Source organism: Capra hircus, chromosome 29, assembly GCF_001704415.2.
Source record: "Capra hircus breed San Clemente chromosome 29, ASM170441v1, whole genome shotgun sequence".
Classification (NCBI taxonomy): domain Eukaryota; kingdom Metazoa; phylum Chordata; class Mammalia; order Artiodactyla; family Bovidae; genus Capra; species Capra hircus.
In genome coordinates, this window is record NC_030836.1 from 6,602,308 (window position 1) to 6,627,393 (window position 25,086).

Sequence of the window (25,086 nt, forward strand, 5' to 3'; positions counted from 1 at the left end):
GAGAGTTGACCATAAGGAAGGCTGAGCACTAAAAAATTGATGCTTTCGAATTGTGGTGCTGGAGAAGGTTCTTGAAAGTCCCTTGGATTGCAAGGAGATCAAACCAGTCCATCCTAAAGGAAATCGGTCCTGAATAGTCATTGGAAGGACTGATGCTGAACCCCAATACTTTGGCCACCTGATGCAAAGAGCTGACTCATTGGAAAAGACCCTGATGCTGAGGAAGACTGAGGGCAGGAGGAGAAGGGGGCGACAGAGGATGAGATGGTTGGCTGGCATCACTGACTCAATGGACATGAGTTTGAGCAAGCTCTGGGAGATGGGAAGCACAGGGAAGCCTGGTGTGCTGCTGTTCGTGTGGTCGCAGAGAGTCAGACACCACTGAGCAACTGAACAACAACTTAATTAAGGGATGCCAAATGTTTTCATGGAACAAATACTTTCCAGTAGAAAATGCTAATGTAATTAAAAGGTGTTAGTGTTAATGAAAGTGAAAGTGAAGTCACTCAGTTGTCTCCAACTTTTTGCGACCCATGGACTGTAGCCCACCAAGCTCCTCCGTCTATGGGATTCTCTAGGCAAGAATACTGGAGTGGGTAGCCATTTCCTTCTCCAAGGGATCTTCCCGACCCAGGGATCGAACCCAGGTCTCCCACATTGCAGGCAGACGCTTTAACCTCTGCACCACCAGGGAAGCCCTTAAATACAAGAATACAGTCTCTCATATAGAGACCTCCTATAGAGACACAGAACTTCAGATCCAAGTACTAACATCAAAGATTTCAAGGGAGGAAAGGAAGCCAGGTTGAAAGAAGAAGGGGGAGGAGGCGGGAGAGGGGGGCAGAAGGGGTGGCCTTACAGACGTCTCCTGCCACCTACAGATACCCAGGCGTTATGGGACTTTTCCCTGGGCCTCCAGAGAAGGGAGGACTGGAACTCGGCCCTACCAGAAATCAGACCAGACCAGAACCAGAATTCGAGTTCTCTGCCAAGAGGAGGTGATCAGTCTCCAATCTTCAGCTCAGGCTGAGGGCCCTTCAACCAGATTCCTGCATCCAGGACCGGGGGACTAGAAAATCAGGGAAGGATAGGAAGGGTTAAGGAGAGGAAAGAGAGAGAGAAGAGGAGAGAGGTCAATAAAGTCTCTTGTTCCTTACCAGTCGGGGCACTCTGGCCAGTTGTCCGCGTCAGGAGGAGACCAGGGACAAAAGGGTCCCAGTTGCGGCCTCTGGGTCTGGCCCATTGGCAGGCAAGCTGGTCCCTGAGTGCCCCGCGTGGTCAGGATGTCAGTCTCAGCAAAGAAGAGTCCCCGCCAGAGTCACCATTTGTTGCAGGAAGGCAGACCCCTTCCAGGGCCCGAAACTGGGCTCTTGTCTAACACTCGGAAATGAATTGTCCGAGGAGACACATGTGCTGGCAAAGCAAGAGATTTTATTGGGAAAGGGCACCCGGGTGGAGAGCAGTAGGATAAGGGAACCCAGGAGAACTGCTAAGTGTTAATGAATAGGACTCAAAAAACATTTCCACTACACAATATCATCAGGAAAAGAGTTCCAGTGGGTGGGTGGAAAATATACATCAAATAAATGAATTATTAATAGCTGGATCGTTTCACTGACTTCTAAGATAGACTACATTGGATTCCTTTATATATTTTAAAGGATGATAGAATAAAGTAAAATACGTGTACTGTGGTTTCTACACATCAGATAAACTATGTCCCTGAGGATTTCACTAAACTGAATGATACCTAGTGTGGTTTGAGAGTTAAAGAAAATACAGTAAATGGTGTGTTTGGTGAAGAGACTGAAGATGAAGGTGGATCTGACATGCCTCCCCCTATAGGCCTTTCACAGAAGGTTACTTAGCCTTCAGCATCACACGCTCCTCAACGCACACAGCTGGGAGTTAGCAACTCCACACTGCCTCCAGACACATTCCACACGTCGCGTAGAAATGCAAAAGTGAAAAACCGCCTTCTTTGAGGCTCCTGACACCTAGTTATCCGTCTATCCTTCAACTTTGTTTAAAAGTACCATCTACTGCCAACTTCTGGGTAAAGAATTTCTGTCTACTCCAAGCTCTGCTACCATTCTGAGTTACTTGAATGGCTATACAAAGGGTAAACTAGGGCTTCCCATGTGACTCAGTGGTAAAGAATCCGTCTGCCAATGCAGGAGACGCAGGTTCAATCCCTGGGTCAGGAAGATCCCCTGGAGAAGGAAGTGGCAACCCACTCCAGTATTCCTGCCTGGAGAATCCCAAGGACAGGGGAGCCTGGGGGTCACAAAGAGTCAGGCATGACTTTTTAGCAACAAACCAACAGCAAAGGGAAACTATCATCATAGGCTCACTTCTCAGTAACGATTAACTTCTAGTGAATTAGAATCTTCATTTTAGTCACTCTACTTTTGATAAATGTATTACCTGAATCTCCCTCACATAGGTAATAGTTATTTCTAATATCAAACCCTCTTTTCCGTCTAGCTTTAGGCATCATCTCCACAATATCTGCTATTTCACCTAATATACACACTTTTGCTTGAATATATTCATTTTATTCTAATCTTTGATCTCATTCTGCATTCATTTACCCATTTTGAACCACATAGCCTGTATAGAAATTTCAATATGTCTAGTAGATTTCTAAAAATTTCCAATGTCTAGTAGACACTGATAGAAATAGGGAAAAGGAAATAAAGAAAAGGAATTTTCATTCAAATCATTTTGGGCAAATTACATTTATTATCCATTCCTGAGTGACTTGCCCCTGTATTTTTAAATTTTACTATTTCATTTTATTTTTTAATTTTATCACCAGATAAACATGGTCTCTTGTAGAACTAAGTAAAGGGGAACTAGAGCTTTCTGAACAAAGGAGAAACAAAAGGAAAATAAAAAATCCTTACAGAAGGTAACTAAAGCTAATTTCAGAACAACTCATTCTTAAATATTTAAAAATGATGATGACAGTTATTCATACCAGAGTTATGGCATAGAAACCAGTGTCAAAGCTATACTGAGCACAGACCTACAAGTCTAAAGAGTATGAAAAAAAAAAAATAGCAGATTGAAGAGCCCTGAATTCAGCATCTAACATACAGCAGGTACTCAAAAAGTGTTTATCAGGAATGCTTACATAAACAGTGTTACAGAAGTTTTTGAACAGGTAGACTGAGTATGTAATTCCCTTCCCTAGACCATCCCATAGTTTATCTGCTTTCTGTGGGTACTTTCAACCATCCTCATGGTATTTACAATCATCTGTAGGCTGATGGCTCCCAACTATGTCAGAATCCCCTAACTTCTGGATTCTTAAATCCACGTGCCTACTAAATGTATCTAATTGTATGTTCCACCAGCCCCATATTCCACAATGAAGCTTTTTATTTCTTCCTCCAAGTATATACCCTCTCCTACATTTTCTTAACTTAGTTAAGTGCACCACGCACGGCAGTAACTGAGGTAGCATTCTACACTTCTCTCTTTATCAATGAAAAGTGAATGTGAAAGTCACTCAGTCGTGTCCAACTCTTTGTGCCCCCTTGGACCACACAGTCCATGGAATTCTCCAGGCCAGAGTACTGGAGTGGGTAGCCTTTCCCTTCTCCAAGGGAAATTCCCAACCCAGGGATTGAACACAGGTCTCCCACATTGCAGGTGATTTCTTTACCAGCTGAGCCACAAGGGAAACCCAAATTCATCAATAATCCTACTAATTTTACTTCCTATATATTCTTGAAGCTGTTATCTACTCTTTCTCCATACCATCACTACCCCAAGGAATTATCTCATCATCTCTCACATGACTATTGCGGTAGGATGAGTCTATCTCAAGTCTATCTCAAGTCCAGAGTATTTTATCTAAATGTCAACTCCATGTTTTTTTTTCCTTAGCCTTAAGATCTCACAGTGGAATCTCACAACATTATAGTACAAATTCATCCATAAGCTACATTTTATATCCTGCTCCATCCACACCTTGCATTTTACTCTGCCTTATTTCACACTTGACTGGCTCAGCAGTAAAGAATCTGCCTGCCAGCGCAGGTTCAATCCCTGGGTTGGGAACATCCCCAGAGAAGGAGATGGCAATCCACTCCAGGATTCTTGCTTGGGAAATCCCATGGACAGAGGAGCCTGGCGGGCTTCAGTCCAGAGGGTCACAAAGAACTGGACAGGTCTTGGCAGTTAAACCACCATCACAGTCGGCGGGGGCTGGGGGGAGCACTGTTTCCCCATCCACACCATGCTGCTAAGACTCTCGCGTGTTTGTGCTTGATTCTTATTTTCTGCCTGCTTACCTGTCTCTTCATACTGTATTCCTTCCCATCTTTGACGATGTACCATAGGATATCTTGCTGAAGTTTTCCCAGCCCTCCTAGTATGGGTTGAGTCCTTCTTCAATGTTCCTACAATAAAACTTCTTACTTTCTTTAAAAATTATCTGTTTACAGTTCATCATCCCACTCCAGATTGTGAACATACCAATGAGTTACCCACGTGCTCCTTATCACAGTACCTTGCACATAGAGTATTCAGTAAATAGGAATGCTGTAAATTAAACCCAAACAAGGGAACACGATTTAAAGTTAATAAGTCATCAGTTCAGTTCAGTTCAGTCGCTCAGTCGTGTCCGACTCTTTGCGACCCCATGAATTGCAGCACGCCAGGCCTCCCTGTCCATCACCAACTCCCGGAGTTCACTCAGACTCAAGTCCATCGAGTCAGTGATGCTATCCAACCATCTCATCCTCTGTCGTCCCCTTCTCCTCCTGTCCCCAATCTCTCCCAGCATCAGAGTCTTTTCCAGTGAGTCAACTCTTCTCATGAGGTGGCCAAAGTATTGGAGTTTCAGCTTCAGCATCAGTCCTTCCAATGAACACCCAGGACTGATCTCCTTTAGGATGGACTGGTTGGATCTCCTTGCAGTCCAAGTGACTCTTAAGAGTCTTCTGTAACACCACAGTTCGAAAGCATCAATTCTTCAGTGCTCAGCTTTCTTCACAGTCCATAATAAGTCATAGTCTTGTTTCTAAAATTATTGACATTGTTACTTACATGGAAGTTGAATGGAAATAAGATGAGCTTAGGAATCAGAGGCACAAATTCTCAACCTGAGTTCCCCACACATAAACCATGTGAGCCTGGGTTTACTTATGTTCATCCTCAACGCCTGCCTCTTTAGGATGATAATAGCACCCACGCTTTAGGGCAGTTTTAAGAACTGAGGATAATATAGCAAAAAGAACTTGGTACACTCAATATTCTGTTATCGTTATTTCTCAGTTCAGTTCAGTTCAGTCGCTCAGTTGTGTCTGACTCTTTGCGACCCTATGAATTGCAGCACGTTAGGACTTTCTAAAATGGAAGTATAGTTGATTACAATGTTCTGTCAGTCTCTTGTGTATCACAAAGTGATTAAGGTATTTACATATATATATAGTTATTATTATTTTTATTGTGACCTTGAAAATAATTACAAAGCACTTTATTTGAAAAGTGAGTCCATATTTGTAAAGCACTTAAAACAGTCCTCACAAGTATGTGCACGTGTGTGGATACATGTGGATATGTGTGTGTGTACCTAGCTTTTAGTAGGTACCTAAAATATATACAAACTCATTACATAAGAGAAATAAATTTCACTGACATTTTATTAATTATACATTCTGAAGAGCTTCAACTATTTTTAGTTGATGTTTTTTATTTTTTAAATAAGCCCAAACAGAAAGAATTATGCAGCTGCAGCAGAGACTATAAAAGCATTATTAGCTACTTTAAACTGTACATTATTGTTGAATGGAATAATGCGTAAGTGAATGAATGAAAATGTGGTCTATTTAGGCATCTGGTAAACATACTTCAGCTGTAATTATAGTTATAGACAGGAAGAGGGAGGGTCCCATCTGATAGCAAAGATGAGCTTCCCAGTCTGTAAGTGACAGTCTGTCAATGCACCTTACTCTGAAAACAAGAACTATTTGGAAGTTCCAAATAAGTCTAATGTATCTCTTGCTTTACTAGAATTAAGTTGGGACTTGTATTTTTATATTATTTATAAAATTTGTTACCAAAAGAGAATGGGTTATGAGAGAATAGAATGTTTAGGATCTGTTTCATAAGCAGGAGCACTTGGCAGCGTGCGTGTGTGTGTGTGTGTGTGTGTGTACATAAGCGAGACAAACAGAGACAGAAGTGTTTGAACGGGAAGTGTAGATGTCCTAAATTATCTATTAAAATATTTAAATTAACTGGAAATTAGCCTAACAGAAGATATTAAAAAATACTTCAAGGACCGCTTTGTAAGGAACCATGAATAATTCTATTATTCTATTAACATTCTCTTAATCTCTAAAGCCATGTGCTGGCAATATAACTCAATTCACAAATAAATACAACATGTTTTCTACTGCAATGTGATGGCTGGTAACTTCACAAGGGATCCTCTTCAGAGGTGTTTTCTTTGGTGCAGTAAAGGCTGCTCAATCTGGTCTTTAAGCTCTTTTCCTCTCTTCTTTATGGCCTAGACCTAAAGTTACTGAGTACATACTGCCTTCTCGCCTTCCTTCTCCCAAGAGACGGTGAGCTCTATGAGGCAACTATGGGATATTATCTCTCTATCCCCAGGACAAAGCCCAATGTCTAGAATTTAACAGATGCTCAGCTAACATCTGCCGAAGACAGTAGTTCATTTTGCTTCACTTAAAAAGCCATTTCACTTTCACTCAGATGCTAAAGACTTTTAACATCTTAGAAGAAAACAAAGTCATGAAGAAGGCCTTTATCCTAGGACAAATAGCGATTATAATTTTATTGCTTTTTGTTTTATTTAACATTAATATTGAAACAGAAGGAAAAGAAACTTTCCTAAAAAGTGACTATATCGAGGGCAAACAAGTCTTCTGAAAGACAGTCTATCACTACCTGCTGAATGTCAGGAACATGGATGACATGGCGCCAGATCAGGCTCCTGATTTAGGAGCGAAAATATAATAATCACAATAAATCTTAAGAGTCTTGGACCCTTACAAGCTCTACGGACAAGTCCGCTCTACTAGGTAGGCTTGTGATTCCGGTCAAATTAGTCAAGTAAGTCTGTTTTAATGGGGATCACAGTGCCTCTTTAAATACCCCCGCAGGCTTAAACTGATGAATAAAAAAGAGATGATTTCTGTGAAAGCATGTAGGCTCTGAAAACTGGCATACAAATACAAGGGCTCATCTTGATGCACGACTTAGCTGGCACATGTTGGAAATCACATATTTTAGTTGAAACTTCTAGTATCTTCCAGGAGTGCTGAATTGCCAACTCTAAGGTAAAAGCTGTTTGAGGCACCCTCCACAATGCAGGCAGCTCAGTGCTGAGTGTTACACATCAGTTTAACGGTTATATAAACCTCCTACATCAAAGGAACATCTCTTTTCTCTTTTAGCACCACCAGTTTCCAATATAACAGACAGACATAGTACTACTCAGTGAAGGTTCATTAATGATACAGATGACTTTTTAAACTAGGAGGCAACACATTATAACAGCTAAAAGTGCAGGTTCTGAATTTAGCTTCCTGTGTTCAAATCCTGGATCAGTCTGCTCAATCCTTATAATCTCAGGTTTCTGCTTTGGTAAGATGGATATAATAATAACAGAGGCTCTGCCACAAGTTGCTGCCAGGACTGCATTTAGGTCAAATGCCAGCATCACGGCTAACACATGGTAAACATTAAATAAATTCTAGTTTACCAACATTCATCTTTTCCTTAGATGCTATGAATTATGCTCCTTTTACCATAGATTATTAAATATGATCAACAGGCAATTTAAAAGGGTAGACCACATGTGGTTCAACCAAGAAGTAACAAAATTGTCACACAGTATGATCCACATACCATCACAACTATCTCCAATGTCACCGGTCAGCCACCGCAGTGAAAGCAGGGGCCCCGTTCAGCCGCGGGGCCGCCCTCGAGAGCCCAGCTCTCCCTCAGCCTGGCCAGTGAACGCCACAATCACATCTTTCTGTTTGCTCCTGCCCTTGTTCATGCTCACCAGGTACAAAGACAGGAGACTGGCCCAGCACAAGTCGGAAATAGAGTGTTTCACCCCCAAAGGGAGTATGGGGAATGGTGGGAGAGCAACCATGAGCAGGTAAGCAAAACGTGAGTGGCCTGAGCTGGTGTGAACTAAGTGTCTGCAAGCTGTAGGCACAGGTGGCTCCCTGGTCCGGGTCCTCACTCAACCCTGCCTCCCAGGCAGTGTGTCCAACCTGGGCCACCGCTGGATTTCTTTGTGTGTTTGATTTGCAAAACCCACACCATCCTCAAGAGAAGTGATGGGAGCCTCCTGTCCCAGATGCTGCTGTTTCCCAGGGCTGTGCGCTTTGCATGTCTGAAGCCTTAGCTCACAGTCAGTGTCCCTGTGGATCTTAACTTACTGGTCAAACGCTTCTGTGGAGTTTGCAAAGTGGGAGGAAACTCAGAACTATCCAGTCACTTGACAAAAATTAAACAGCAAAAGCCTAGGACTGGTTTTGAGGCAAGGACTGCCGTGGAGGGAAAGATTAAGCCTTGATTTCACAAGCTTGGGAATTAATCTGACTTGCATTGGATGAAAAGTCATCTCACAGCCAAGGGCAAATGCCAGGTCAAACAAGTGAACCACAGAGGCCGGAGGCTTTTTGTGAACGGACACCAGGAAAGCTAGCCCTCCTCTAGCTACTGTAGCTTTGCAGCCCCTTCCTCCTCTGTGTTTGGTGGTGGACGCCCCGTGTCGCTGTGCTGTGCATGTTCCTTCCTACCAGGCCTTCCCAGCTGAGCTGTGTCCAGGAAACGGGGATACTTGGAACTATGAGCATCGACTGAGCTGTGTTGCATGAAATAATCGTGCTTTATTGCATGGGACTGGGTTTCAAAGAAGAGGGCTCTGGAGATAAAGACTGTCGAGGCTGGCATTAAATGGCTCCAGGAGGCTGGAGGGGCCGAGTTGGGAAACCGATCACCATGAACAAACTCCCCACCTCTAATTTGCTGCGGCATTTCCCAGTCCATCTGTCATACACAGGTGTGGAAGGGAAGCTCTTGCAAATCAGCCTGGGTTAAAGGAAAGGGGGCAAGTGGCGTGTAGTGTGCACACACGTGTGTGCATGTGCTGAGAGCAGGGGCTGCAATCCTGCTGCAGAGCAACGAGAGAATCCAGTCCCGCTGAACTTGCACACCCCAACACTGTTCGATTCCACAGCAGTGGGTTTCTTTTGGTTTCCAAAATAATGCCTAAGTTTCTACAAGGACACTGTACAACTTTTGGAAGGCCATTCACATTGCAGTCTGTGAAAATGGTGTCCTGACCTGTGTGGTGTGTAGCCTGAGCCATTGTTCCTCACAGCCTGGTCAAGAGCTTGACTGACTTCATCCACTGCTCCCAGACTCAAGACAGCGAGAGCATGAGTACGTGTAGGCACGTACGTGTGCACATGGGTATATCTGATGGCCTTATGCCCCTTTATACAGCCATCTTTAGGTCCCAGTGTATCTGGAAGATAACCACCAATGGATCATTTTGTGGGGGTCACTCAATAGACTGCTGCTGGGGTTCCAAGGGTCCTTCCATTCAGATGTGAAAAAGTGGCATAGCTCCTGTACTTGAAAATCATTCAAACAGTGTCAGGGTTGGCAGGACAAGGTGAAAAGACTGCACCAGATGAGAACAGGGGCTCTGTCCAAAGTGACTTCTGATTTGAAGCACTGTCTCGGACTGGATTTCCCAAACCTAGCAAACCTGATTGCCTATCAAGTATACTAAGGCAAAAATGGATAACACAGATCCAGTGTTTATAGCACACAGAACTCTGCTCCATGTCATGTGGCAGCCTGGATGGGAGGGGAGTTTGGGGGCGAGTGGATACATGTATATGTATGGACTCAGCCATACATATACATGTATATATGTATATACACACACACACACACATATATATACTGAGGCAAAACCTAGGAATCTGTAGTGTAACAAGTTTCCAAGGTCATTCTGATTTAGTCAGTCCATAAACCTGTGTTTTGAAATAATCCATTTGTGTAGGAGATGACGTGGAACTATTCATGGCAAACAGATTTCAATTCTGTCATGCCATATTTTCGTGAGTGTTTGGTCAGCACCTCGAACTCTCCAGTCTGATCAGCCTAGCGATTAGGTTTGTTCAAGGCTGCCTTGATTGAAAACAGGTGAGGTGAAGACAGAGCGTGAGTAAGGGGATGCCAGCTTCCTTGGTTCAGGTCCAGATCTACAAAGGTAGCCACGCAGTGTGTCTACACTGGAATGGTCTGTTTCCCTACAATAGGAAGACATCATTTAGCATTTGTTTGTATACAGCCAAGGTAATGGTGAGGCTTATTACACTGTATGTCCTGGCAGGCAGAGGGGAACAGTGTACACTGCCCCAAAGACAGTTCTGTTGGTGCAAACACCTTAGCCCATAGATAAGAACACTTAAGAAGAAACAAATGAACTTCCCTTCCTACTTTTTCTTCTCATTTCTTTAGCATCAAGTAAAAACTGACAAAGAGAGAAAGTGTATGGGAGGAGTCCTTATAGTTGTTCATATCAATACACACACAAATCTACTTATCCAGAAGAAATAAGCTTAACGTGAATATTAAGAGAAAGATATTAAGATATCAGAGGGGAGACCACTGCAGTGTAAACTATTTCTAAATAAGGGGTTAGAGTAGTTAATCTCAAGTTGCTTGCTCAGAAATGGAACGGAAGGGCTGGAAACCCAATACCTACATGAGACTCTGGTAGGTACTTTTCGTATCCGCTGATAAGGCCCTCTTTCTTATCCACGCCCACTCCGTCCCCCAGTTGCTTCCCAGAGTCACAGGCACGCATCGTATTTACTCTGCAAACATCGGGGGTGGTTCTGTGGCCATCATCAAGTCCAACCAGTCCCAGGGAGGGGCTAAGGGAAGATCAAACCACCACAGAAACCCAGGAATGTCAGCCTGCATCTCATTGCCTACGGTTTCTATGATGAAACTACAGAGTGGACTTGATCCTGTGAATTTACGCCTGGGGAGGGCCTTGTGAGCCACACGGCTTAGCAGGAGAGGAGGAGCAGCTGTACAAGGCATGCAGTCATGGCCCAGCAGAACAGCGTGACCTCATCAGCAGCGCTGGCAGGGCCTGGGGACACCGCCTCCCCCTCCCTCCTCCTCCTACCCCCTCCCACACTCGGAAAGGACTCGGAACACTGCAGGCATCCATAACAGTCTAGCTTCCCGAAGCACTAAGTCATTGTTTTCCCTTTGGGTGAACTTTCTTTTTCCGTCTGACTGTACCGTAATTTCCCATTTGTTCACACTTTCACGGGGGACAGTCTGTGTTTCAGAGTAGTCTTCCTGATTGCAGGAGGAGTGAGACAGAGTCCTGAGCAGGGAGATGCTCTAAGAAACGGGAAGTCTCTGAACCCTGGAACGTGGGAGTTCATACAGAACTGATTCACCCCCAGGAATGGCTAGAACCTCAGCGATGAATGTCGTCACTGCCCGTCTCAGCAGGGGGATTCCAGCTCTGTGCTTCTTAAGCCTGCATTCTGATGTGCTCACATTAGGCTCCGTGATGGAGAGGCACAGCCACTGAGTCTCCCAGTCTCTGAGAAAGGGCCCTCCTTCAACAAATGAAATAGATCTAAACCCCCCATTCAGTGCTTGAGGGAAGGAGGGTGGTAAGGGGTGATTTTTACTGTTGCTATGTCATGACACCAATTATGTGAAAGAAAGATCAATCCCCAATCAGTTGATTAGGGATTTTCACCTAGTAGATGCAGCATCTGATTTTAGTGGGAATAAATATTTAATAATTCCTTGGAGAATCCAGTAACAGTGATGTCATAAGAGTCATTATTAAGTGACTAAGGAACTCAGATTTGAAAGCAACCCCCAAACATGATATCTGTACTAGGATTCTTTTGCCTTTCACTCATTCAATGACTTCTTCCTCCATGTAATGCTCATTATTAAGCATCTACTATGAGCCAAGCACTGACAAGACCCAAGGTGAAAGGATGACTGAGACTAATGCCTCTGAAAACCCACTGTCCATTGAGGAAAAGAGAAAAACAGATCACTGCAAAGCAATGCGGAACTCTTTCTCCATAGGATAATTATTTATCAGGTTAACTTCTCGTTTAGTATCATATATAGTAATCTACGCCAGTGCAAACAGAATTAAGAGTAACAGAAACTAAATAACAATAAATGTTCAGAAATGGCTAGACACACAGCTATACAAAATTCAGAGTCCATAAAATGCTCCAATCAAAAGACATACAGTGGCAGACTGTTTAAAAAAGAAAAGCCTACAAGAGACCCATTTTAGGGCCAAGCACACAAATAGACTAAAGGAGGGGTTAGAAAAAATATTTCACGCAAACGGAAATGACAAAAAAGCAGGGGTCCCAGGACTCATATCAGACAAAATAGAGCTTACAACAAAGGCCATAAGGAAAGATAAGAAGGACACTATACCATGACAAAACTTTGGAGTCCACAGGAGAGAGAGAGTCCAGCTTTTCAGCACAGTAGCGGGCAGCTGGTCGCTGAGCAGCAGGTGAGGATGGCGGCAGAATCTTGTCTCCATTCCTCCCCAAAATCAACTTGAGTCAACCTTCTAACATACTCAGAGATGTTCTAAACAAAACTAATAATAATTGCTATGCATCAGACACTGGTAGTCCCTTCACAAATGTTCTACATCAGGTTCTCACAAGAATATTATAAGCAAGATATTTTTTCCTTTCTGTGGGACATATGAGATCATAACAGTTATTTGTCTTTCTCTAGCTTATTTCACTGAATACCATGCCCTCGAGTTTCATCCACGTTGTCACAAATGGCAGGATTTCCTTCTATTTCTAAATAGAATAAGCTGAATAATATTTTTTAACCACATTTTCTTTACCCATTTGTCCACCAACGGACTCTCAATGCTAGTGCTAAGTCACTTCAGTCGTGTCTGACTCTGCAACCCCATGCGCTGTAGCCCACCAGGCTCCTCTGCCCTTGGGATTCTCCAGGCAAGAATACTGGGGTGGTTGCCATTTCCTCCTCCAGGGCATCTTCCTAAACCAGGGACTGAACCCACATCTCTTCCACCTCCTGCTTTCGCAGGTGGGTTCTCTACCTCCAACACCACCTGGGAAGCCCATGGACTCTTACATTGCTCCCATGTTTTGGCCATTGTAAATACTGCTGCAACGAACATAGGGGTAAAGAAATCTTTTCAAGATATTGATTTCATTTCTTTGGGATTAATACCCACTAGTGGAATTGCTGGATTCACATGGTAGTGTGATTTTTTAAATTTTTTGAGGAACCTCCAAACTGTTTTCCACAGGGGCTGTATCCATCCATATTCCCACCGAAGTGTACAAGGGTTCCCTTTTTTCCCCTGTCCTTGGCGAGACTTGTCATTTCTTCTCTTTCTTGATGGCGTCCATTCTAACAGTCATGATGTGATTGTGGTTTTGATTTGCATTTCCCTGATGATTAATAAGGGATAAGCACCTTTTCATGTACCTGTTGCCTATTTGTATGTCTTCTTTGGAAAAAATGACTCTTTACAAAGGACACATTCTCTTTATCCATTTATCTATCAATGGACATTTAGGTGGTTAGGCTACTGTGAATAATGCTTCAGTGAACGTGGAGGTACTAATACCTCTTTGAGATCCTAATTCCAATTTTTTTTAATAAAAGATTGCCAGGAGAAATATCAATAACCTCAGATATGCAGATGGCACCTCCCTTATGGAAGAAAGTGAAGAGGAACTAAAAAGCCTCTTGATGAAAGTGAAAGAGGAGAGTGAAAAAGTTGGCTTAAAGCTCAACATTCAGGAAACTAAGATCATGGCATCTGGTCCCATCACTTCATGGCAAATAGATGGGGAAACAGTGGAAACAGTGTCAGACTTTATTTTTGGGGGCTCCAAAATCACTGCAGATGGTGACTGCAGCCATGAAATTAAAAGATGCTTTACTCCTTGGAAGGAAAGTTATGACCAACCTAGATAGCATATTCAAAAGCAGAGACATTACTTTGCCAACAAAGGTCCGTCTAGTCAAGGCTATGGTTTTTCCAGTGGTCATGTATCGATGTGAGAGTTGGACTGTGAAGAAAGCTGAGACTGAAGAATTGATTCTTTTGAACTGTGGTGTTGGAGAAGACTCTTGCGAGTCCCTTGGACTGCAAAGAGATCCAACCAGTCCATCCCAAAGGAGATCAGTCCTGCGTGTTCATTGGAAGGACTGATGCTAAAGCTGAAACTACAATATTTTGTCCACCTCATGCGAAGAGTTGACTCATTGGAAAAGACCCTGATGCTGGGAGGGATTGAAGGCAGGAGGAGAAGGGGACGACAGAGGATGAGATGGCTGGATGGCATCACCAACGCAATGGACATGAGTTTGGGTAAACTCCGGGAGTTGGTGATGGACAGGGAGGTCTGGTGTGCTGTGGTTCATGGGGTTGCAAAGAGTCAGACACGACTGAGTGACTGAACTGAACTGAACTGAACCCAGAAGCAGGATTGCTGGATCAGGTGGCAGTGCGTTTTCAATTCTCTAAGGAGCTTCCATACTGTTTTCCACAGATGCTTTGCATCCCCACCAACACTGTGCAAGGATTCCAATTTCTCCACATCCTTACCAACATTTACTATCCTCTGTAAAAGTTTTTTTGTTGTTGTTGTTTAATAATTATCCTAACAGGTATGATGGGATAATACTATGTTGTCCACTAGAACATTTAAGAGGGTAGGCCTCATTTTAAGTGTCCTCATGATAATACAAGGAAGGAAGGAGGGGAGAGAGGAAGGAAAGATTGCAGAGATATATCATGAAGCGTGGGAAGCATCCCAAGGGGAACGGAACTGGAACTGAGTGCCTCCCATCTGTCGCATGTGTCCATTTTATGCAATAAGAAAAAATAATCCAAAAAACTGCCTTCTTAAATGAGGAGCTCTTTCATAGGTGTTAACAATAAGCAGGTCAGTGGTAGACGTCCAAGTGGGATTCAAGCCGTGAACTGCAAGTACTCTTCAAACATCAGATTTAAGCTACATGCATTAGTTGAAGTGCTTCAACTAAGGTCAAAAGCAATCTTTTGTCTAAATGGAAGCCATTCTGGGGACTTTCCTGGCAGTCCACTCGTTAGAGCTCTGTGCTTCCACTACAAGCCGTATGGGCTTGATCCCTGGTCAGGGAATTAAGATCTTACATGCCACAACGAGTGGCCAAAAAAAAAAAGAGAGAAGAAGAAATTAGTTTTCAGCAACTGCTGTAAAATTCCAGGGAAGTCCTCTTATCCTACAGTCCCTCGGGAGTCATCTCCGCCATGTTCAGGTGAATGTCGACACAGAGCTTTGGAATTTATCAGCAGGCCATCTTACGGACACAGACTTTGGCACTTCTCTTGCCCTTGCTGTTCCACAAAGGTATTCTTGTCAGCCCCTCAGTGCAGCGTGCATCTTGGCCCTTCACAGAGCCAATATTGCGTGGTGGCTGTGATCTTCATTTAGGGTCCTATTTGAGGCCCTGGTCTCCCTTTTGAGTTAGACAATATAGTTAAGTTCCATAAACCTCAGTTTTTCCATCTATAACACCAGTTAGTAATACCTGTCTATACCAAGCATTCATGGTGAAAGAATTGACTTCATCTTCTTGAAGTGAAAGGGAGAAGGAAATGGCAACCCACTCCAGTATTCTTGCTTCAAGAATCCCATGGAAGAAGGAGCCTGGTAGGTTACAGTCCATGGGGTCGCAAAGAGTCAGACACGATTGAACAACTTCACTTTCACTTTTTCTTAATACTCCCAGCCCCCTACTCTGTACCAGGTACCATACTAAGCACAGGAGATGCGTGCAGTTGCTGCCCAGGAGGGTTCCACGTTTAGTGCAGGAACAGACCTATCATGAAAAATGCTATGTTGCTAAGTGCATGTCAAACTGCTATTGAGAAGGTCAAATATAACAATATAGGGAAAAACGCCTTGTGAAGTAGAAAGTTCTATTCAAACAGGAGCTATTATCATTCCAGGACTCTCTTTTGCCACCAATCCCAATCCCATGTTTTATTCGAGGCTTAAATCAAGCTGGATTCTTCCGCAAAGTCTTCCCGGCTACACCAGGCAGCAGAGGCACAAAACAGCTGTGTCGTCTCTTGGTCTCTCCTCAGTTGCAATCTGGGCGTTACAGTGATTGCTAGGAGAAAAAAAAATCATTTCCTATTTTGGAAAAAACTTCTCATCTTAGCCAAAGCACTGCAGCTAAGCCTAGAACCCATATCTCAGTATGAGGAGGAGTTTAGAGTCCAGTGTTTTGAATTATGGATCAAAAGAAACAGCTTAACTTGAAAAAGAAAACTCTGTGATGATTCAACAAACTGCCTCTACTTGGCACACACTCCTGCCTGTCCTTCATCGGATGCTTCCTCTTTATAAAATTTTTCAGTTAAGTCACAACAATACTATAAATTACTATGTTTAAAATAAATAAGCTGGGGGGAGGGGGAAAATAAATAAGCTATAAGGCTATATTGTACAGGAAAAAATAGCCATTATTTTATAGTGACTTTATCTTTTTGTTTTGTTTTGTTTTTTTAATTTTTATTTTTACTTTTACTTTACAATACTGTATTGGTTTTGCCATACATTGACATGAATCCACCACGGGTGTACACATGAAATACAATCTATAAAAATTCTGAATCACTTTGGTATTCACCTGAAACTCATAAAATATTGCAAATCACTATTAATACTTCAATAAAAAGTAATTTGAAAAAAGTCTTTTTTTTAAAGCAGCAACAATACTAGACCATCAGGCGCTTCAATAACCTACCTGAGTGGACCTGGGATGTACTGAAAAGGCGTCCTGCTGCTATTCGACCAAAGACAGTTAAAATAGGGCTGAAAGCTTCTCCTCCCACCAGGGCTTTATTAGGGACTAAATGCTTACTAAGAGACGGCCTCCGAGAGAACCGTGCTAGAAGCATGCGGCCACTGCTCTTGTACCAGCCACTTTAAAAGAGAGGCAAAAGTCCACCATGGGGTTCTTGGAAGGGCTGCTCAGGATCAAATACATGGAATTATTTTCTTCGCCATGTATGCATGACGCATATTAACTGGATTTTGTTTATGCGTGTTATTTCACCACTCCCTAGGCTTTCAGGCCTCGGTAAGCTCCACTTTATTTGCAAATCCTTCTTTGAGCTTCTTCCCCTGTGAGCAACCTTTTCTCTGAATTCCTCTAACACCACAAGAAAAACTCAGTGTACAGGGACAAATGTCTTTTTTTTTTTTTTTTCACAGTAGTTTTCACACCCATATTTTCCTTCCCATCCTCATTTTGGCCATACCTGTTAGTATCTTCAAACTGTATCCTACCCTCTTAAAACAAGCTCTTAAATCTACCCTGGGTACCACTATTGTTTATGTCAATCTTCTTCTCATTGCCTGAAGGACTAACTAAGTTAAATACTAAATAGGCTTGAATACTTTCCTGAAGTAGGACCAGGACTAGGGACCAGAGTCCGGTCAATCGATGAAGCTTTGGTGAAGGTTAAAGAATACAGCATGCATGCTTCCTGTGTTCAACTGTTTCAGTTGAGCTCAAGAAAGAAGATCAAACACATAAAATATTAAAGAACAGAAGGAAATTCTTACACTTGAAGTTTAACACAGAAAAGCCATGTGCATTTCTTTATATAATCACTTACTGATTGATCAATCCTATAGATTACATGGGCATCTAATACTGAGGGGCTTCCCAGGTGGCTCACTGGTAATGCAGGAGAGTCAGAATCGACCCCTGGGCCTGGAAGATCCCCTGAAGGAGGAAATAGCAACCCACTCCAATGTTCTTGCCAGGAGAATCCCATGGACAGAGGAGCCTGGCGGGCTACAGTTCACGGGGTCACAGAGAGCCAGACATGAGCTGTTGACCAAACAGCAGCAGCAGCATAAAACCCAGCGTCATAACTAGCGCCCAAAGAAGCTGAGGCCTTTTCTGCTTTCCTCCTTTCCCAACATATCATTTTCTCAGAGATTGGACATAGCTGAAGAGACTGGGCATGCACTCACTAACAATGAGAGCGCCTCTCTGGTCTAATGCATCAGATCACCCATCTATCCCAGATGCTATTAATAACAAGCCCAAGGCTGATTACTACTGACTTATTAAAAGAGCAAAAGAAAGTAGAAGAAAGAAGATTCTTGTAGGTCTGGGATGGCCAAGAAGACTTTTTACAGCAGACAAAAAGGTCTAAACACTGCCTTCTGATTCCTTAACTTCTTAACTCTATCCTCACACAGTCAAACTGGACTACTGGCTATCTCCTGGAAAGGTCTTTGTGGATTCCTGGATTTCCGTCACTGTTAAGCTTCCTGGAGAGCAGTTCCTGGCATTCTCTCTTTGAATCTTGCCATAAGCTACTAATTATTCAAAACCTCGATGCAGTCTGCCTCATGTATGCAGGCAGCATTCCCTGGCCAATCCCCTCCCACGGGAAATGGTTCCTTCCTCCTGTGAGGTTTTGAACCCCTTGTGATTTGTACCTTCTAGTAGCTCAGTAAACTGACCGCTTGTCCCCGTGCTCCCCCATCCCTCACTCAGCTCATGCTAAGCATCCTTCCTTCTGTCCATCTGCTTCCTCATTTCCAGGTCCTAGGAAAAGGAAAACAACCTCTATCAGAATCCTGTAACTCACAGTGCTAGCCTTCTTCCATACGTGTGCTCTCTCTTGAATTCAGTTATATCCTCTTTTAGGGAAGTCTCATATCAAGAACTCTCAGCCACAATATAAAAAGCTCAGGTGAATCAAAATCATTGGCAAATGCATCACAAAATCTTATTACCAATATTAATTGAAATACCAAAAATTTCAAAACAGCGCAGATTTAAGACTATCCCTGACATTACACCCCTCTCATTTACTAGTACTTCAAAATAAGTCAGAGAGAAAATAAGCATACAATAGACAGGACACCTGGAGGAGGGCATGGCTACCCACTCCAGTATTCTTGCCTGGCGAATCTCGTGGACAGAGGAGCCTGGCGGGCTATAGGCCATAGGGTCACACAGAGTCGGACACGACTGAAGTGACTTAGCATGTATGTATGCATACAGAGGACAACTGTCTTTTGTTGAATCACAGCATGAAAAAAAAAGGCTGATAATATTAGCAAGCTTCAAACTCCTTCATCATTATCCTTGACCAATACAGGGGCTCAGTCAACCTGTGCTATTTGAGTCAGCAACCAAAGAGATATGCAGGGTGTTTCCTTGAAATTGCAAAATACGTGAAAAGTAAAGAGATATGGGGTAAATAAAAGAGAATATAAATCAATAGTTTATCTCCTTAAAAACATATATCATCACCAGATAACATCTGAGGCCGCTCTTCCATGGAATAAGGAAAGTTCACTTCAGAAAGCAAATCTGGCAATGTACTGTCATGGAAAATGGAATTGAAAAATCATGCCATATTAGTCCACACTTTACCACTTTCTGTGTAACCTTGAGTAAATCACCTAATCTCACTGAGCCTTGATTTTCTTATTTTTGGAAGGAAGATAAAGACTGATCCTATCAACTTCTGACAGTCGGTGTTTCTAAAAGTGCTTTATAAAGCACTATGAAAATAGATGCTATTGCTTTGATTATTATGTCTCTATCAGGTAATTTAGTCCTTGACTTCATTTCCATTTACTGAAGTGTTTTTCCCTATACGTGCATCTCCAATGCATACATCATCCTGGGCATTTAAATTGTTCTTGACAGCAAGCCAGCTATTTACATCCATTTACACTGTAACTGGGTAAATTTATATAGATGATTCTGCCATTTTCTTATATATTATGGTGCGTTTCTCAGTATAACTGTCAAAATCAAGATGTCAGGTTTTAGGCAAAGCTCAGAAAGAAATTATTCCATCTAATTTAGAATGTCTGAATATAAACAATATCAGATTCCTCATTATTTTTAAAAAACCTGTATTTCCATACTTTGTAATTCAAAACTATTGAAAGCAAAATACTGATTTTTTAAAGTTTAAGAAAATGCTCAAAAAATGGAACTGCAATTGCAAATTTTCTGCTTATAATATTAATTAATGAAATTATTTTATTGATCTAAAATTGTCTAATGTAACTCTACGGACATATTTGCTAATGATGATATAAGGTTTTTGTAGTTTTTAAATACATTTTTATATTAGGAAGTTCTTTTTTATATAAAGTAAGTTTAACCTTACTATACTTCTCTCTTGGCTACCCCTGAATTCAAAATCACAAACAAGAGAGGTTAGTAATGATAGTTTTTTCATAACAAGAATTTTTGGATTTTCAGAGGATATAGTCTCCTTTCACTTTTCACTTTCATGCATTGGAGAAGGAAATGGCAACCCATTCCTGTGTTCTTGCCTGAAGAATCCCAGGGACGGCTGAGAAGTTTCTCTCAGATACAAGCATGACAAAAAAGAAATCAACACTTCCTTTGTGTATTTCATGATAGTATCCAGATCCATGTTTTTTACTTCATTTATGAAATAATCTTTTCTCTGTACACACTGAGTACTAATTACAGTGAGTTGTATAAAAAGATGAATCCATATGACAAAAGAAATAAAATCTCATTAACATTAAATTTTTAAAACTTAATTCTAACAAAAATAATTATGAATGTATGACATTTTAAGAATAGAAAGGATTTATCCACGCAATTATGAGCCAAAAAATATTACTGAGCAGGCAATGGAGTGTCCCCAGAGGCTCCATGGTAAAGAATCTGCCTGCTAAGCAGGAGACATGGGTTTAATCCCTGGGTCAGGAAGATCCACTGGAGAAGAAAATGGTAACCCACTGTAGTATTCTTGCCTGGGGAATTTCATGGACAGAGGAGTCTGGTGGGCTACAGTCCACAGGGTTGCAAAGAGTTGAAACAACTTAGCAACAGAACAACAATGCACTGGGTATTATGCATAGAACAGGAAACAAGGAACCTTCTGTCTCTGTCTTCAAAACACTCCATCCCTCAGATGAGATGGATATACCACAGAGTTACTCAGTGCCTAAGACAGGGACTCTAGGAATCTAACCCGGTCAGGAATGGCATCAGGAAAACTTCCTTCCAGAAAAAGCAATTAAGGTAAAGTTAAAAAAAGAAAGGAACGATTTAGGCAAAAAGGAAGAAACAGGCAGAGGAGGGAGTGCAAATGAAAGAGCAGGAAGAAGTAGAATAACATAGAATCTAGTGGAGTAGAGGTGATCACCCAAGGAGACAGCTAGGGTGAGAAAGGCATGCCGCAGATAAAACCCTATGTAACTCCATAGCTGGGTACAGTCGGTCAGGTTAAGGAGGAACAACCAGAAATATGTTACGGCATTACCATAAACACTCTGCACTGAATTCTCTCTTCCTCAAGCAGAGTTCAAGACAGCACAGGAATAGTGGGCCCTCCACATCCCCGGTCACTGATTCTAGGAGTCCCGATGGATACCAAGGGCTCAGCTACTCAGACTCCTGACATAAACGGCACAGAAAAACGAAAGCAGTTGGCATTCAGCCTCAGGTCTCGCATCCACAGATTCAACCAACAGCAGACCTGACTCTCTGGGTTGAAGCCACGGACGGGAAACTGCAGATACAGAGGGCCAACTGTAGAAATTATTTTTGTTTCTTGAAACTTAGCATTCACATAGAATGCAAAAAATAACTCCTTAGATACCTTCTTACTTTCGTTGTTTCCTTTAATCCTTAGAACCGGCTTCACAAATGAAGTCTATACCACCTGCTTTTTTACTGAGACTTAAAGGAGATTATTATTTTGTAAGCATCCAGACTGGCAGATCCAGAATTAGAACCCTGATTTTAGAATCCTTTGTCCACTGTACTTTCCAGGACACCACACAATGGCCCTGCTGGCTTAAAAATCCTAATCTTCCATCAAATCCTTATTAAGATCTTGCTGTGTGCCAATGAACAAGACAGAATAGGTCCCTATCTTCATGGAAACCACATTCTACTAGTAAACCGACTAATGTCTTAAGGTCTGTTTTCTCTTAATTCCCATGTGCTTTGGAGAAAAAAAAAAATACCCCATGACCCAAGAAAGGCAATGAAGTGTTCAGGTAGGGACTCCATGTCTCCGGTGTCTCCTGTGTCCATTTCCAGTTATTTAGATTGCCTGGTGCGCTCTCTCCTGTGTGACCACAGGCTCCTTCACTGTGAGCAAAGACGTGGCCAGGAAAGGCGGCAGTCCCTTGTGCAGGTGGCCTGGTGTCTGGCCGATCCTGCCGGCCATGCCAACCATCTCGCTGATCAGTTTGCACTGTTCACTGAACCTGTGGTGAGCAACGCGCGAGCTATGAGGCTGGAAGAAAACGCGAGGAGCCCTAGGAACTGCACATACGTTTATTCTCTGGGGCCCGGCACCGCGGCTGTGGCAGCGACAGACATGCTCTATTCTCTCCTGGTTGACCCAGTGGACACAGCCCTTCCACAGCCTCACCAGCCTAACGTAGCCATAGCACAGCCCTAACACCACCCCAAGGGCTTTTTAAGGTGGAGCTTATATATACCTTGGGGCTTCCCTGGTGGCTCAGACAGTAAAGAGTCTGCCTACAATGCAGGAGACTTGGGTTCAATCCCTGGGTCAGGAAGATCCCCTGGAGGAGGAAATGGCAACCCACTCCAGAATTCTTGCCTGGAAAATCCCATGGACGGAGGAGCCTGGTGGGCTACAGTCCATGGGGTCGCAAAGAGTCGGACACGACTTCACTTTCACTTTCTATATTCCTACCCAACAAAAGCAGCCTGTGGGCAAGCGAGTGCCTCCGGAGGCACATGCACAGTGCCCTAAGTGAGCTCAGCTGTTACATAACCATTATTTACAAAATGTAGTGAGAGGGTGGGGCGAGAGAGCCTGACCATCCCATCTTAGCTAATTTGCTCTTTCCCGACACTCGTTGGGACAGTTTCCTTCTCACACATTCATCCAAAGGTTTTTCAACGCGCTCTCCTGGCTTGGAGCCCAGCTACCTGGCATTCTGATGACTGTTACTGTTAGGGTTATGTTCCATCAAAACCTCTGTGTGCTGGGGGTGAGAGCTTCCCTAGGGTAAAGCTTGGTAGAGTGAATCCAGTTACACTTCTAGCTTCTAGCCTGTGCTTTGTAGCAAAAGTGGCCTCAGCTACCCGAAAGACTTGTCTGTTTCTTATCCTGCCAGCAGGAGAGAAACGGGGGTGAAACGGGGTTGCTGGCAACCGTGTTCCCAATCAAATCCCATACATCGTTTGGCCCATTTCTCCTGTGCCATGTTCCAGAAGTTAGTGGACAGTTGGGAAGAGGAAAAGTGATGCACTGAAGACATAGAGGGTGGCAGGTCAGGTTAATGCAAAAATGTTAAAAAAAAAAACAACAACAACAACAACAAACCTGAAACTCCCTAGAAAGTTTATAGGTTAGCAGGGTCCCTTCTGTTACTGGGGATGCATAAAACCTCAATAGCTTGAAATGATGTCCACTGGGGCAGGGTTGGGGCGGGGATATCTCATATTCCAGAATTTTGAAGGACACCAAGTGGCAAAATACAGGGTAGATTAAATGGACTGGGATTTCAGTGGAAAGAGGAAAAATAGGAAGGCCACACAGTGGAAAGGGACAAATGAAGACATGGGAAGCAGTGTGGCAAAGAGGCAAGAAGTATGCTTGTCATAGGGGCTGTAAAAACAGTGGTCTGTTATCAAGGGAGTGGACGTCTCAAGCAAGACAGGCTATCAAAGTTGCAGTAGGCAGTCCCAAGGCAGGCGGGCTCCAAACAGAATTCGGTCCCTTGCCTGGCAAAGGCCGGCCAGTCTGCCAGCCAGGAGGTCAAGGGAACAACAGGAACCCAGAGAAAAAGGATACCTTCTTGTTAAGAGTTTCTTAGTCTGTGAAACACCGACTGCACAATCACTTTAGGGAAGCAGAGTGCTTGTCAAATACATGGATCCATGGAACCCAATCTAGACAATCAGAGTCTCTGGGGTCCCGGGTATATGACAAGTACCACAGGTGAGTCCTATATGCTATTAAGTTTAAAAGCTACCAGCTGAGATAATCAAATTGGGTGGCTAAAGCCTTTGTTTAGAGACTACCTAGGGCTTTCTCTTGGTCCACAGCACCTAGAACAGAACTGTCTGGGCATAACAGAGCCCTAGTTACAGAGCTCTCACATTCCTTCCTGGGGGTAAATCACACCAGGATCTCTCCATATCACCTCCCTGAAGGTCAGGCCACATCCACTGAACGTGGGTGAACTTCTTGATAGTCTGTGTTCTGAGAGGCAGCTGTCTCATTTTTTTAGAAGGAAGGAGGGTACAGGCCGTCTGTCTGTAAGTCTGAAGCATCAACTCATTAGAGGCTTTCTTCACCAGAGCAGATTTCAGTTTCCAAAGGGGAGACCAGAAAGGACTACTTGGGAAAGAAAGGCAGGAGAAAGGCTCCAAGAAACCATGTCGATCAGGCGCTACTCATCAAGACCCTAATTTGAACGTAGTGTGCCAGGTGCCAAGGGCAATAATACTGCAATGCTCCCTGGCAGAATTGTTATTCACTTTTAGGCCTAAAAATAAATGTGTGAGGAAAGTTTCTAGGAGGTCAAAAAGTTCTAATTATAAATCAGTGTATGTGTTCACTGAATTTGTATTTTCCACCCCATAAGTCAGACTAAGTAAAATCGTGTTCCAAGTCAGGAGTTCTTACAGTAAACCCTAGTTAAATGCACCAACCACTGGTCTGCAGAATAAAAACTGAATTGGAACCACTATCTCCTTTCTGGTGACCCCCGACTCCTACCTCTACGGTCCCTTCTGATGATCAGGTTAAGGGGTGCTCCTAGTTCTAACATTTCCTGCCAGAGGCTCCCAACGTTAGGAAGCTCGTGCTGTGTACTCGGCATATCTACATACAACCACAATACCGCAAGCCCTTGCTTCTAGGTTTGCAACTTCACCAACTGCCGCACTCCGGGCTGGCCGAACTGACATTATTGT

General features: G+C 43.1%; 1 protein-coding gene across 3 annotated transcripts in view; it reads left to right on the plus strand.

Annotated features, from left to right (window-relative positions):
- The window catches only part of GRM5 (glutamate metabotropic receptor 5), a 606,414-nt gene that overhangs the window by 576,275 nt on the left and 5,053 nt on the right, over window positions 1-25,086 (plus strand). For 2 of the 3 annotated variants that reach the window (XM_018043523.1, XM_018043522.1), the window contains exon 9: window positions 8,054-8,149. The exons of the other annotated variant lie outside the window; for it this stretch is intronic. In XM_018043523.1, coding sequence (XP_017899012.1) covers window positions 8,054-8,149 — 96 coding nt within the window. The remainder of the gene's footprint in view (window positions 1-8,053; window positions 8,150-25,086) is intronic. 3 annotated transcript variants of the gene reach the window in all.